The sequence below is a fragment of the Protomyctophum bolini genome, assembly GCF_963924005.1.
Source record: "Protomyctophum bolini genome assembly, chromosome: 8".
Taxonomy (NCBI): Eukaryota; Metazoa; Chordata; class Actinopteri; order Myctophiformes; family Myctophidae; genus Protomyctophum; species Protomyctophum bolini.
Window position 1 is genome coordinate 46,181,697 of NC_137869.1, and position 16,290 is coordinate 46,197,986.

Genomic DNA, 16,290 nt, shown 5'->3' on the forward strand with positions numbered 1-16,290 from the left:
GAACTCTGCCCCTCTTCAATGACACTGAACTCTCATGCTCACACCATATACATACACTAGCATGTCATGGCTTATGGCTTGTGTGGGTGTGTATATACATGCATACTCCTCATTTCTATTTATACTTCATTATCTATTTTTCTATTTATTTACTATTTATTATATATTACTGTACATACTGTACATTCTGTACATTCAACTACTAGTATATTTATTCCATTACTGCATTACTGTATTGCACTCTGGTTGGACGCCACCATTCATTTCATTGTCAAAGTATTTGTATACTATGTGCAGTGACAATAAATTGAATCTAATTTAATCTAATCTAATCTAATTAGTGATCTTGATTCTTTTGGACGGTGTAGAAAGGGGAGACACAGAAACAAATGATCCGTTTATCACAACACCACGCTCCACCAAAATATGCACTTTGTCAACACTGTCAACTAAAATCACAACCGCGCCATTCATACGAGCGGCAGATTTCACATTGTTGTAACCAACAACTTCTCCGACAGCTAAACCACATTGTTCTACTGAACAAGGAATAGCAGAGGCAATCTAAGGGTCGATTCATACTCCTATTTTAGAGCCGAATAAAAGTCGGTTCGGCTCTGTAGAGCCTACAATTTGACGTCATTTGAGGTTCGGGGGGGCGGGTACCGTCCTAAAGTCGGCTCTTCGGTGCTACTGAAATTTTCTGACGAGCCGAAATCATTTCGGCACTACAGCGCCGAAACAGGAGTATGAATCGGCCCTTAATGCCGTGTTTCCTTGTCAGTCCTGGTATTAGCGCTTTCATTGTTTAACAAACAAATTAACAATGCGCCCACAAATTAAACCCACTGTGAAAACTGTTACTAACTAACAAATCAAAGGAAAAATAAAGAAAAATAAAGTTTGAAAGAAACAAACTTAGGAAACAAACCAAACGCTTCTCACACACTCAGCAGCACATCCACACCCACTCAGAGAGAGAGAGAGAGAGAGAGAGAGAGAGAGAGATAAGAAAGAGAGAGAGAGATAAGAAAGAGAGAGAGAGATAAGAAAGAGAGAGAGAGAGATAATGAACGGCCTCCCACACCGTCTGCGACCGCCGCGCGTCAAAACAGCCGCCTCCGTTATTTTCAATGAACCTATCGCACACCGGCGGCGTCCGACGCGCGCTGACGCCTTGCCAGACGCGCCGATAGAACCAGTTCTATTTTCCAGGCGTTGCGCCGCGTCGGACGGAGCCGGTGTGTGTTGTGCTTGAGAGAGAGAGAAAGTGAGAGAGAGAGAGAGAGAGTGATGAAGGACTACTGACCTGAGCGCCTTCAGTCTACAATGTGTTGACATCAGTCCAACACAGAGACGCTTAACGCCTGCGTCGTGCAGCTTGTTATCCCCCAGGTCCAGGTATGTCAGACTAGAGGAGTTGGAGCAGAGAACTGAGGCCAGATCTTCACAGCATCTTTCTGTGAGTCCACATCTCCTCAACCTGAATGGAGATGAACACATGAAAATGTTATTCTGTCTCATTAAATGTCTTTAGTCAAGTCCATTTTATTTGTACAACACATTTCATAACAGATACTCAGTGTGCTTCACATTAAAATAATACATTATTATAAATATACACCCACACACACACGCGTGCGGACACACATGCGCGGACACACACGCGCCCGCGGATACACACACACACACACACACACACACACACGCGGATGCGCGCACACACACACATGCGCACACGCACGCGTGCACGCACGTGCGCACGCATGCACACACACACACACACACACACACACAGTGGTGTAAAGTAACTATAGTTACTATACTGTAGTTACCTTGTAGATTTAGATTATTATTACATAACAGTAACCACTTCAGCCCTATATACTTCTACAAGCTCACAACGCACCGACACACTGCGAGCTTGTAGATCTGCTTTTTACGAAAGATTTGTGTACATTTTGAAAAGTGGTGAAAAGGAACATTCTGCATAATTAGTACTATATTTTAACCCATTTAAATCCTAAAAGTTTTCTGAAAAATCTATGTTTCTATGTCAGTGGTGGTCAACCTTTTTCATGTCAAGGACCCCCAGATTAATCATTTATTTTGCTGCCGACCGCTATCTCAAAATATGTTGCTCCAGGGACCCCCCAGAAGCAAAGATTTTAGTTAAAAACATTCGCTGTGAAAGAATATATATTCAAAGATTTGCGCCACATTTTCACGATTTTTCAATAGCTAAAGTATAACATAATGCCTAAAACACCAAAAGGGTTTCCCGTCCTGAATGGGTAAGTATATTTTGATGCCAATTATTTGGTATTTTGGTATTATATGGGGACCTACCACGGGTCACGGACAAAGTCAGAGAGAGAAGGATGAGGCTGGCAGGGCACTGCGCCAGGCACCCAGAACTTGAGGCAAGTACTGTACATTGACCCTATGGGAGCCAACCCAGGGCAAAGCCAGGAGGGGAAAGAAGCGTACCACCTATGTAGACGTGCTGCGGCGCGACAGCTTGGCTAACAACACTGCAGAGCTCAATAACCTGATGTTGGATAGGAATTTGTGGAGGGCAGCGATCCAGGAATCCCGAGTTGGTGTTGGCTAGACCTCACTCTCACAGCAACTAATTTGGTAATTTTACTCAAGTACAGTACATTTTGAATACCTACCGGACATTCACCTAACAGAGTTCTACATTGTGTTATTGATACGTTTATTTCAATTGTAAGTACTTTTGTCCAGAGAGAGAGAGAGAGAGAGAGAGAGAAGTGGAGTCTTTCAAATCCCGCAATTTCCTTAGGATGAGTAGTCTACAAGCTCACAACGCACCGACACATTGCGAGCTTGTAGATCTACTTTTTCAAAAGATTTAGCCTATGTACATTTTGAAAAGTGGTGAAATGGAACATTGTGCGTAATGAGTACTTTATTTTGACCCTTTTTAGACCTGAAGCTGATTTTTTTAAAGGCTTCTAAATCCTAAAAGTTTTCTGAAAACAATTCTATGTCAGTGGTGGTCAACGTTTTTCATGTCAAACCCCAGATTAATCATTTATTTTGCTGCCGAACCCTATCTCAAAATATGTTGTTCCAGGAACCCCCCAGAAGCAAAGATTTGAGTTAAAAAAGTTTGCTGTGAAAGAATATATACTGTATTCAAAGATTTGCGCCACATTTTCAAAATCTAAAGTATAACATAATGCTTAAAACACCAAAAGGGGTTCCCGTCCTGAATGGGTTAACCCATTCATGACGGCTCATAGTGTGGCACCGAGTGCCGCGCTACGAGCTTGTAGATCTGCTATTTTTTTTTATCGCGAAAGTGTGGCGCAAATCTTTGAATATATATTCTTTCAGAGCTAAACTTTTTAGCTCAAATCTTTGCTTCTGGGGGGAGTCCCTGGAACAACATCCACGGCCAAATACAGATTATGTGTCATTAACTGTTTTTAGTCAAGTCCATTTTAATTGTATAGCACATTCCATACCAGATGTATGCTTCATGTATGCTTCAGATGTATGCTTCAACTGCAGGTAAGTAACTGCACGCACGCACGCATTCAAAAACATACAGTAACCACTTCAGCCCTAAATTCTTCTCTACAAGCTCACAACGCACCGCAATGACACACGTTGCAACCTTGTATCAGCTATTTAAAAATGAATATTTGTATACATTTTGATAACTGGTGAAATGGGACATTTTGCGTAATGAGTACTTTTACTTTAAGTATTTTATGTATATTTTGACTTTTACTCAATTCAATTTTGAATACCAGACTTATAACATTGTGGTATTGATAAATTTTGTCCCTACCTAACTGACCACAGGCCTTGGAAAATAAAATGTTAACCACATTAAGTCAGGCGTCCATATTTTTGGCAGATGAAAATGCTCAATGGTGCCACACAGTTTTATACTAAGCTAAGCCTTTCTCAAACCTTTTCATGTCACATAACCTCAAATAAAAAAGTATTATTCAGCCCAACTTGTTCTGAAAATAGCTGATCTTATGTAGTGAGTGTAGGAGTTAGACCACTTGTCTAAACTAACATAGTGAGTGTAGGAGTCAGATCGCCTGTTCTCAACTAACATAGTGAGGGTATGAGTCAGATCACCTTTCTCAACTACAATAGTGAGTGTAGGAGTCAGATCACCTGTCTCAACTAACATAGTGAGTGTAGGAGTCAGATCACCTGTCTCAACTAACATAGTGAGTGTAGGAGTCAGATCACATGGCTCACGGGCCATTTTTCAGTGGAAAGTGAATAATAAAGTGTTGATAAAATTGTGGTGATTTGTGAACGTAACTTGTTTTAATTTAATCCACGATCCTTTACCATTGCAGGAAGGGACACAGAGGGGAAAATGTGAAAGTTTAATTAACTAGCCCAGGGGACACCCATTATATAATGGGTGTCCCATGTGGCACTAATAACTTGATAATGAACTACTAACTTAGCCTTTATGCAGTTCCTCAAAGCTGGGATCAGTCTCCGTAGCCCCTCCAAGGATGTCTTGTATTTGCTCAGGTCCAACTCATCCAGAACCTCCTCTGACATCTGCAGCATGTAGGCCAGAGCTGAACATTGGGTCTCAGAGAGTTTCTCTGTCTTGTCGGACTTCAGGTATGTTTGGATGTGCTGGTATACTGACTGGTCCTTCATCTCCATCAGACAGTGGAAGATGTTGATACATCTGTCAGGTGAGGCATTGGTGTTCATCTCCTTCAGGTTCTGGATGGCTTTCTGGACGCTCTCTGAACTGTTCTCGGTCTGACCCAGCAGGGCTCGTAACAGACACTGATTGGACTCCAGTGAGAGGCCATGAAGGAAACGCACAAAGAGGTCCAGGTGGCCGTTTTCACTCTTCAGGGCTTTGAGCATGGCTTTCTTCAGGAAACCGTCCAGGGACCTGATTGGTAACAGGAATATCTTCCAGTCCAGGAATGTGTACAATACATTCATCTTCCTCTCTGTGAAACAGTGGAACAGATAAACTGCAGCCAGAAACTCCTGAACGCTCAGATGAACAAAGCAGTAGATGTGCTCTCCCTGGAAGCAATCACTGTCTTTTTTGAAGATCTCTGTGCACAAGGCTGAGTACTGTGGGGCGTCTTCAACACCAAGACCACATTTTTTCAGGTCTTTTTGGTAGAAGATCAGGTTCCCTGTCTTCAGGTGTTCAAATGCCAGTCTGGCCAGCTTCAGAAGAACAGCTCTATCAGCCGGTGTGTCATACTTCTCCCCATCCTTCCATGCCTGAAGAGAGACGAAGCGGCAGTACATCTCAGTCTGGGTCTTGGGCAGCTCACCAGTCTGGTCTGTCTTCACCAGGGGCTGCAAAACTGTGACAGTGATCGAACAGAACATTGGGATTTCACACATGATGCGGATGCTCCTTGATTCATTGATGTGTGAGATGACTCTGTTGGCCTGGTTCTCATCACTGAATCTCTTCATGATGTACTCCTTCTTCATGTCATCACTGAACCCTTGCACTTCTGTCACTATGTCAACAAAACAAGAAGGGATCTGTTTGGCTGCTGCAGGGCGTGTGGTTATCCAGATGTGAGCACAGGGTAGCAGTTTTCCTTCTATGAGGTTTACCAGTAAGACTTCCAGGGAGGTGGGATGGGTGAAGTCACCGGGGCAGACACGGGCCGTCTTGAAGCGTAAATTTAAATTGCTTTCATCGAGACCATCGAAGACAAACAGAAGTTTGAAGGGACTTTGGTCGTAATCTTTGATTCCTGACTCCTGCAGCGTTGTGAAGATATAATCGAGAGCCTCTTCCGGGATGAATTTGGTTGTGTGGATGCATTTGTGAATTAGTTGTGACAAACTAAACTCTCCTCCCTGCAGCACATTTAGATGGCGGAATTGGAACACAAATGTGAGATGTGGAAGTTCATTTTCTTTCTTTGCCCAGTCAGAAACAAACTTGTGTACGAGAAAGGATTTGCCAACTCCTGCGATACCAATAGTCATCACTATTCTAATGTTTTCTCCAGAAGGTGATTTAAAGATTGCACTGAGTCGGATCTCCTGGCCTGCTTTCTTCATCTCCATCTGTATGACCTCATGCTCACTGCTGAACTCTGTGTCCTCCAATTGTATGATTCTGACATGTGTGTAGCATCCTTTAAAATGCTTCTTATCCTCCATTTGGAATGTCCCTTCAGGTACACTCGCAAATGGTTTTACAACTCTTGCTTTAAGACCGTTTTGGTAGATGGAAATACGTAGCTTTACATGTCCTTGTGTGTCCACGAGCAAATCTGGAAGGAACAAAGTCAATCCTTATATTAATAGAAAGTATTACATGGGTGAGTTTTCTTAACTTGATGAATAATAATAGCCTACATTATAACACTTAAAAAAAAAGAGTATAAAATCTATTTTGAATCACTATGATGATTACAATGATTACAATGTATCTGCTTGGTTGCTTATTTTTAAAAACAAAGGTGATATAGTGATATATAGGTGACAGTCAGCTCTGTTGCACAAGTTTTTTTATCACCACTGTATGTAAGTATATACCAGACAGAAGTAAATAGACAATACATTTTGACCAGACATATTTAAAATAATATTTCAATCAGAATAACTTTTTATGTAACTAAATACTTTTCCTCTGCACACTGACTAGAGACACTCTGCTCCTATTGAAATTAATGAATGATTACCTTCCTGTGGAGGCTGTGAGGACGTGGTGAGGGGACTGCTACCTGAAGACTCTCCAACATCACTGACATCTGCTACGAGAGAGAGAGAGAGAGAGAGAGAGAGAGAGAGAGATAGAGATAGAGATAGATAGATAGAGAGAGAGAGAGAGAGAGAGAGAGAGAGATAGAGAGAGAGTTGTCTCATTTGGGGGGGGTGAATTTGTCTCATTTGGGGGTGTGTGATATTTGTCGGTGCTGTGTGTCTCTATAGTCCATACTGTATGTATTGTATTGAAATACAGTAGATGGATGTTTACCATCATTTGGTCTCTGAGAGGTAGATGCACTGCTCTCTGAAGTCTCTGGAACATCACTGGTGCAATCTGTAAAGACACAGAGAGAGAGAGAGAGAGAGAGAGAGAGAGAGAGAGAGAGAGAGAGAGAGAGAGAGATATGTTGCATGAGAATATATTTTTATCGTTTACACTATTTAAAGTCTGTCGCCCTGTCCAGGATTGGCTGTTCTGTGTAAGGAGTGCTGATATGTGAAGATGGTTGGTTCCTGTCGTACCTGTTTGACTGCATCCAGACAGTAGATCCACGAAGATGCTTTTGGCATCTTCGTGACTCCACTGTGTGGAAGCACCCTTTGTGATGCCATCTTGATTGGCATCACAACCCGATTGGTTGTTGTCCCCATGGTGCCTTCCAAACAGGAAGTGATTGAATGTAATAGAGACACACCACTTCTGGTCCGTTAGAACGGTGTACCGCAGGCCAGCCATAGAAGCCAGTTGAAATGCAACTGTACTTATAGCCTACTTAATAAATTATATTGATTTAAATAAAAATGTTTGGAGTGTCTTTGTCAACATAATCTTCAGTGTGTCTCACATTTAATTTACAACTTGAATGGGTTACCCATTATGTTAACAGAGCAGAGGGGAGACGCATTTCAGTGACACGGCTGTCTCTACGAGGCTACGAGTCTATATTTTGAACATGTCTCGTGGGCTTATATATGTTTTACGCACCGCGGACGGTGTGTTTTACCGTTGTTGTATAATTAACTTGGCTGAATGTAGTTCGGGAAATAACCCAACTAAATGGAGGAGTAACTTATCCCGGCATTTTCAACTTCCTAGTCAATTCTCCAGATTAGTATTAATAATTAGTCTTGCAAGATGCTGTTTGGATATCTTTCCACACATAGATATAGCCTATAAAACGAAACACAAATGTATTGGAAATGACAGGTGTGTGACATTAAAACGGAGAAATCAAACATATGGGACAGTACTGTAATAGAAAACATTTCTTTATGAATATGATGAATATGGATCAGATGAAGGACACAGGCTGACCCACAGGACATATACACTGTGGTGACTTCATACAAAGAATAAACTGCGTAGAGGTATTTACAATCGGGCCTGTTTCTGTTAGAAGCTGTCAAGACCCCAGGGGGGTCGCGGGACAGTTCTAACCTCAACAGGCAATCCAACAGCTGTGTGTGTGTGTTCAGGGAGCTTCCTGCTCTCTGTTCTCTAGCCTACAAATGTATTTGTGATTTAATCAGTTAGACCTGTTACTAATACATTACATTATACCTTTGTGACATTATGTGTTAAATAAGGTTCTGCAAAACTTCATATATAGTATAGATATTTAGTTAGTCCTATTGATATAAACCGTATCGTTAAGTATAGTCACTGTGTGCCACATGAAACTACATGCAAATGTGTCCCTCCTACTCATAGGAACATCCTGTGAGTATAACGTTTTGATTGGCTCTCATAATAGCGGAGGTAGCCTGTTTGTATCCGGAGGAGGGACTTTGAATTGAATAAACTGCAATGTTGGAAACACTGTTGTGTGTTCACATAGATTGGCTACGAATGTGACATCCTGGGCACGGGGCCTTCAGCCCGTGCCTGCTGCCTTGTACTGACTGAGTGAATCCTGACAATAAAGCTGAAGGATTCGTAAGACTGCAACTTGCTGCCTGCCACCGTTTCTTCCCACTCATTCAACCATCGCTGCTACCAGACAAGGGTCATTTGACACAAAATATATACATCAGATGGCGCCCAATGTTGGTGGGTTGTTGGTGGAGTTTTTTCTACGCCACGCAAGACGAACCTGCGGCTGGTTTTGTGGGTGGCGGTGTGGTCGCGGTGATGGGGTGAGTTGGGGGAGGAGAGGGGCAGAGTAAGTCCGCTCAGTAGACAACGCATTTAATTTACCATTGTTTTATTTTAACTGTACACACCGGGCGACCAAGACCTCGTCCTTATCCCTGGTAAATGCATTTTTTACGACAATTAAGTACAATTTTAACTTTATAAATGTTCCGTCGTCAAGTGATGGTTCGTTTATAAGGCATTCCTGGCTATTAATGCAGAAGATATGGTTTTTTACTATATAAACATTGCCTTTGTTTCTATTCTATGGGAGCATGTATTGTGTATTTCCCATGTTGGGTGATTACCCAGCGCTGTTTTTGGGTCGGTTATTCCAATTCAAAGGAAACAACTATGCGGGTGATTTTAGTTGGATCCTGGGAAAATATCTTCACGGGTTTAGTCGGAATAATCTGGGCCGACGGCAAAGATGGGTTAAGAATAATTATGTCGTGTTGGAGTTTGAAATTATGTATTTCTCACGTTGGGCCAATCCGAACCATCTTTGTGTCGCCGGCAGTGAGGAAGGCCTATATTCCATATTACGAACTGCAGTTCTTTATGTGGCCTGCGTGTGCTGTCCAGGTTGAGGGTTGCAGTGGGGAAAGCTGCTTGCTTAAATTGAGTGGGGGTTGGTTTCTATTCAGGAATGAAGTCTATTTTCGCTGTTTTGGGGTCGATTTTGGCGTTCGACATTTTATTAGACTAACATTCTACTTCCCCCTGGGCTGGCGGTTTTTTCTGGTGATTTATGATCGGACGCATATGCTTGTATGGTGAATGATGTTGGATTGAGATCTCTTGTTTTTTCTGTGGTTCGTTATGGGACCGTGTCTACTATAGTACCTTCATGTTGTGGGGGTGGGAGTTTTCTCCGGAGGAGAGGGGAATCCCTTTGTAGTTCATGCAGGTACGAAAGTGTTTAAACTTTAATACTTTGTTTTTCGTTTGCGTTGTGGTCACTTTCCTTGTGATGTCTGTCATATGGGGGACATGCTGATTTGTTTTCGTTATATTTGTTATTTGTTGCAGGTTTCACGAACGACTTGTTGTGATCTTGCCTTTGCGGTTTTCCCTTATGCCCGCTCCGTGTGCGCATGCGTGCGTGTGTGGGTATGCGCTCTTTTGGTGCTGATTTCGTGGGGGACTTCGTGTGTGTTCTTGGGGTTATTATGTGACCGGTGTATGTTTTTTCATCTGGTTTTTAGTTAGTTCAGGTCTGCTCTTTTTGGGAGGGGACAGTCATGATGTTTGATAGAATATTCTCTATCTTTGGCTTGACAAACGAGCCTGGGATTTTGGAGTGCGTGCGTGAGTGCATGTGCCTTGGGTGCATGGGTACGTCTGTGTTGTGTGTGTGTCGGTTGATTTATTCTACTGACTGTGTGAGTGTATTTGTGTACTTCTGTGACTGGTGAGAGTGGTGTGTTGATTTATAGATGGCATATAATGATACAGGGTGTGCCTGGTGACTTTGCACTGTTTTCTTTGAGATTCCTGTCATGAGCCATAAAATGGTGATGGCTCAAGGGGGGAGGTTAGTAGGAGGTTAATACATTATAAACAAATTAGATTAATGAATGGGAATTAATAGGAGGTTAATAAATAAAACTTGAAGCATGAACTAAAAATAGATAAAATGGCTAATCATGTACGTTAGAGTGTATGTGTGAAATTAAAATTAAGAAATTATTTAAGGTGCAGTTATGGACAATGTCTGTGTTAAAATGTGGAGCTAAAGTATCCATTAGGCATATGGTAATCGAAATAGGAGACTATTAACTTCACTGTAGTAATTATGGTTTGGGATTAGGCCTTTTGGAGAAGTAGTAGCTGGGATGGCTATTCAAATCAGATCGTCTGAACGGAGTGGTTGTTACCTCATTTTTTTGATCAGTGGCTGTTTTAAAAAGTAGATTGACTTTTTTCTTAAATGGATAATATAGATATTATGGCAGAGGTTCATTTTCAATTTGACGGAGACAACAGCTCTATGGCTTGTTGTCTTGTGCTCAAACTCAGAGATTGGGGACAATACAGGTTTTAAAAGTGTGGGTTTAATTTGGGGGTCCAAGCTAAATTTAGAAGGTAACTGAGAATGCATTTCTCATTAGAAATGACTACATTTTGGTAAAATATAGGTTAATTAGGGATTGTTAATCCTACATGTTTTTTTTAGTGGTACAAATAAAAAGAAATATATAGTCGGCATGAGTAATTTGATAATAGGATAAAACAGTTGCTTAGAATGAGGGAAATCTACATCTACTAATTACATGAGTTTGGTTGTAGGCAAATGAGTGTTTCGGATGACCATTATGGTTTCCCGTGTGTGTGAGAGGACACGGCACATTGTGTCGCTTTTGTGTGTGTGAGTGAGTCAAGGGGAGTAGTCTAAGAAACAATACTTCTACCTTGTCATATTGTGTGATATGAATGTCAGAATGTGTTATGTTTGAAGGGTTTGAAAATAATGTTACTAAATAGTAGCAGTAATTTCAAGCGACTCTGTATGAGAGTGTCTGCGGCATTTCAAGCGACTCTGTATGAGTGTCTGCGGCATGGGATCTTCTCATTTAAAAAAGGCATAGCAATGGTAGACGTTGTCTACTGTTGAATTTTTGTTATTTTGGCGGTGGAATTTGATTTGGTACATCTTAAGGGTGTCGGGAGAAGCAACTGCTTGCCAGGTCATATGAAGCTTGAATTGGGGTAGGCTGGCCAGGGGTTTAAATGAGAAGATCACGAGCCTGAATGTGTGAATATGTGTGAGTGAAATCACAATGTTTGATTGAGCATAATGTGTGAGTGAGCGAATGAAATCAATGAATGTATGAATGAACTTCATACAAATACTTACTTGGGGACAGGCCAAGCTATGTCCGGTAGTATTACTAAGAGGGGGAGAGACAAGAGCTATTTCCTTTTCACCCTAGATAGATACGGGCGTGGACCTCCTGTCCTGTCATGTCTAATCTTCTCTACCACTGTCTGTTTTAGAAGACCCACTGTGAACTGTGAGCAGTTATTTATTGGGGGGTACTAATTTAGAGAAACAGATGGGAGTGGGACAGTGTTTGAAGATCTTTGCTCTAACGGAGTCAGGAGTGACTGGAGGAGTCTGATGTCAAAAGTAGATTGCAAGGACTCTGAACAAATTATTGGCCTTAGTCAAGGTGCCCTATGTGTGTGTGGGGGGTGGTGAAGGCGGCGGCTGACACCACCTTACATTTTACATATAGTGATCATGGGGATTCGCATACTCTGTGATCTGAGCAGCTGGCTATAGCTGGTGACTGAGGGTTTTTTTGACCCATATCTCCAGGAGTGGCATATCTCCAGGAGAGGAGCTTTTCAGCCGAGGGAAGTACAACCAAGGTTGAATGTTTTCAGGGTTAAAACAATATGCCCCTCAGCTTAACCACCAGTCCTGCCCTTTCATAATGAGCTGGTTGATTTGACATCAGTGAGTTGATAACATTCTTCTGCCATGCCAGAACTAGGGAAACTTCTCTAGATAGGCCTGCATATTTTCCTTTTAATAGGTGTGGAAGAGAGGAGTCCATACATGGATTCCATCTACACCAGTGGTCTACAGGTTCAAGAGGATGTCAACAGGTGACATCCGACAGGGCCAACAGGAAGATGGGGTCATCCACCCAAGAGGACCAAGAGTCCAGGGGGGTGTGTCCACAGGCAGCTGTCTACACAACATGAGAGAGGAGCTCCTGAAATCAGCTTCTACTGAGAGGAGATCAAAACAGCAGGTGATCTTCACAGCTGCTGCTGCGCTGGCTGCAGGAAGGTGTCGGAAGGATCGAGGGCTCATGCTGAAATGGAGGAGAGGAACCACTTCTGCTCTGAAGAGAGGAGTGGGGAGCGTTCCAACGTTCATGTTACAATGAGGAGAAGAGAGTTTCAATGCTATTGCTTTCATGATTGACATGATTGTACAATAAGCTGTCCACTAGAGCCTTGTGATTGCTCGAAGGTACACTTGTGCGGAGACATAAGGTGCCTGTCTGCTCTGTACCTACAGATCTGAGAGCTATGCCAGTCCTGAGAATCAAGAAGGATTTTTCCAAGTGTTGTTATTCTGTAGGCGAAAAAAGAAATGTGGGAATCATTTCCTACCGCGTGTCTGGACGTCTGAACAATTTGCGTCATGAGAAAGAAAAGATCATTGTTCATCTGGATTGTGATTAATGTCTGAAAATAATGTTTTGATGTTTGAGTTTGTTGTATTCTGTGCTGACATGAGTCAAGTAGATATAGCAAGGTACTGGAAATGGTACTATTTTTAGGGATGTTTGTGTTTATTTGTTATGTTATGAGTGTTAACTTTTCATTTACAGGTATTTGAATTTTATCAGTATAGGAATTTGATTTGGTCAAAATAGCATTTTACATAATGGTTCAAACCTGTCTACAAGAGAGGGTTTGTTCTGATACAATTTAGGTGGTTAACAAGGTGCTCCTGTGTCGAGGGGGGTCTTATCATGTCAAACTATGGTTTAATGATTAATTTTGAATTTAAAAAAAAATAATAATAATAAAAAAAATGATTTTTGGAAATATTAATTTGGCAGGTTATGGATTCTGATGCTGTAAGGATATTGCAACAGGCGTAAAAGCCTGTTGAGGGGGGAATATGATGAATATGGATCAGATTAAGGACACAGGCTGACCCACAGGACATATACACTGTGGTGACTTCATACAAAGAGTAAACTGCGTAGAGGTATTTACAATCGGGCCTGTTTCTGTTAGAAGCTGTCAAGACCCCAGGGGGGTCGCGGGACAGTTCTAACCTCAACAGGCAATCCAACAGCTGTGTGTGTGTGTTCAGGGAGCTTCCTGCTCTCTGTTCTCTAGCCTACAAATGTATTTGTGATTTAATCAGTTAGACCTGTTACTAATACATTACATTATACCTTTGTGACATTATGTGTTAAATAAGGTTCTGCAAAACTTCATATATAGTATAGATATTTAGTTAGTCCTATTGATATAAACCGTATCGTTAAGTATAGTCACTGTGTGCCACATGAAACTACATGCAAATGTGTCCCTCCTACTCATAGGAACATCCTGTGAGTATAACGTTTTGATTGGCTCTCATAATAGCGGAGGTAGCCTGTTTGTATCCGGAGGAGGGACTTTGAATTGAATAAACTGCAATGTTGGAAACACTGTTGTGTGTTCACATAGATTGGCTACGAATGTGACATCCTGGGCACGGGGCCTTCAGCCCGTGCCTGCTGCCTTGTACTGACTGAGTGAATCCTGACAATAAAGCTGAAGGATTCGTAAGACTGCAACTTGCTGCCTGCCACCGTTTCTTCCCACTCATTCAACCATCGCTGCTACCAGACAAGGGTCATTTGACACAAAATATATACATCAACTTATTTTCTAACGGATCAGAAGTGGTGGCACTGTCTCATTTGGGGTCGGGAATTTGTCGGCGTCTCTATGGTCTATGCTGAATGTATTGTATTGAAATACAGTAGATGGATGTTTACCATCATTTGGTCTCTGAGAGGAAGATGCACTGCTCTCTGAAGTCTCTGGAACATCACTGGTGCAATCTGCAGAGATAGAGAGAGAGAGAGAGAGAGAGAGAGAGAGAGAGATTGAATGGCAGTATAATTGACGTTTCGAGTCAAGGCTCTTCATCTTTTCAAACTGTGTGTGCGTGTGTGTGTGTGTGTGTGTGTGTGTGTGTGTGTGTGTGTGTGTGTGTGTGTGAGCGTGTGCGTGCACGTACGTGTGCACGTGCATGCGTGTAGTAAGTAGTAGTAAACCCTTGTTGTAGTCTTGTAGAGCTGTTTCAGAGTCTACTGGTCTTCAAGTTTGTCAGTAACTTGTAAACATATATATATATATATATATATTAGAGATGTCCCGATACCATTTTTTTCAGACCAAGTACGAGTACGAGTACTTTATTTTAAGTACTCGCCGATACCGAGTACCGATACGAGTACTTTTTATTTTTGTTGAGTAACCACTTATTTTACCCCCTTTTTTCACCTATTTAATTTCATTTTTATGCCTTGTACTTCTAATGATACTGTAATGTTGAATTACCACAATAATAATAGCCTGAATGTGGAACGCCCTACCAACAGTCATTAAGAGATGTGAATCCCTTGACTCCTTCAAAACCGCTCTCAAAGGGCACCTACGGATGGCTGCAATTCGAAACTGGCCCCTGTAAAATCTGAATCCCCCCCCCCCTTTTACCCTCAATGTATATCTTTTCCCTTTTTGCTTCCTTTATGATTAATTCCTGTTCTGTTCTTTACTATATAGAAGTATCTATTTGTGTGTCTCTAAATGTCACAGTTAACAGTCTTTGTATTGAGTTTGTGCTTGAAATGTACTGTAATTCTGCAAACTGTTAATAAATATTTCAATCAATCAATCAATGAAATGATTTAGAAAAAATCCAAAATGTTATTTATTTTTCTTATTAGCAATGAAACATTGTGTTCTATTCAAACCATACATTCAAACACAGTAACACACTAGCATTATCATCGTTTTGAAAGAAAAATGTTGATCTTGTATAGGTGCCTTTCTTTCATTATGCTCGAGGCAAAAACAAATCACCTATATGGTCCCTGACTCCCTGCACTTGTGCGGGGGAGGGGTGGGGGTGCTGTCCACTGTGTGGAAGCACCCTTTGTGACGCCATCTTGATTGGCATCACAATCACAACCCGATTAGTTGTTGTCCCCATGGTGCCTTCCAAACAGGAAGTGATTGAATGTAATAGAGACACACACAGCGCCACCACTTCTGGTCCGTTAGAACGGTCAGGCCAGCCATAGAAGCCAGTTGAAATGCAACTGTACTTATAGCCTACTTTTAAAATGATATTGATTTAAATAAAAATATGTTTCCAAATGTATGGAGTGTCTTTGTCAACATATCTTCAATGTGTCTCACATTTAATTTACAACTTGAATGGGTTACCCATTATGTTAACAGAGCAGAGGGGAGACGCATTTCAGTGACACCGCTGTCTCTACGAGGCTACGAGTCTATATTTTGAACATGTCACGTGCAGGGCTGGATTAACACCTCTGAGGGCCCCTGGGCACTGAAGCTCGAAGGGCCCCCCCCTTCACGCTCGTGCAACAATTTTGCTGTTTTGGGCCGTTACATTGGCCTATTTCCGGTCGCAGTACTGGAATAGAAAACATTTCTTTATGACTTATTTTCTAACGGACCAGAAGTGGTGGCACTGTCTCATTTGGGGTCGGGAATTTGTTGGCGTCTCTATGGTCTATGCTGAATGTATTGTATTGAAATACAGTAGATGGATGTTTACCATCATTTGGTCTCTGAGAGGAAGATGCACTGCTCTCTGAAGTCTCTGGAACATCACTGGTGCAATCTGCAGAGATAGAGAGAGA

General features: G+C 41.8%; 1 protein-coding gene across 1 annotated transcript; it reads right to left on the bottom strand.

Annotated features, from left to right (window-relative positions):
* Positions 1-333: 333 nt before the first annotated feature.
* LOC308320303 (protein NLRC3-like) lies at positions 334-14,448 on the bottom strand (the record flags this gene model as incomplete). The annotated part of the gene is made up of 5 exons (XM_080770616.1): positions 14,389-14,448; positions 6,702-6,773; positions 4,469-6,290; positions 1,310-1,483; positions 334-352 (listed from the first exon to the last, which is right to left on the bottom strand). Exons 3-5 carry the CDS (start codon positions 6,175-6,177, stop codon positions 334-336), a joined length of 1,902 nt encoding a protein of 633 aa, XP_080626742.1. The 5' UTR covers positions 6,178-6,290; positions 6,702-6,773; positions 14,389-14,448.
* Positions 14,449-16,290: the final 1,842 nt, after the last annotated feature.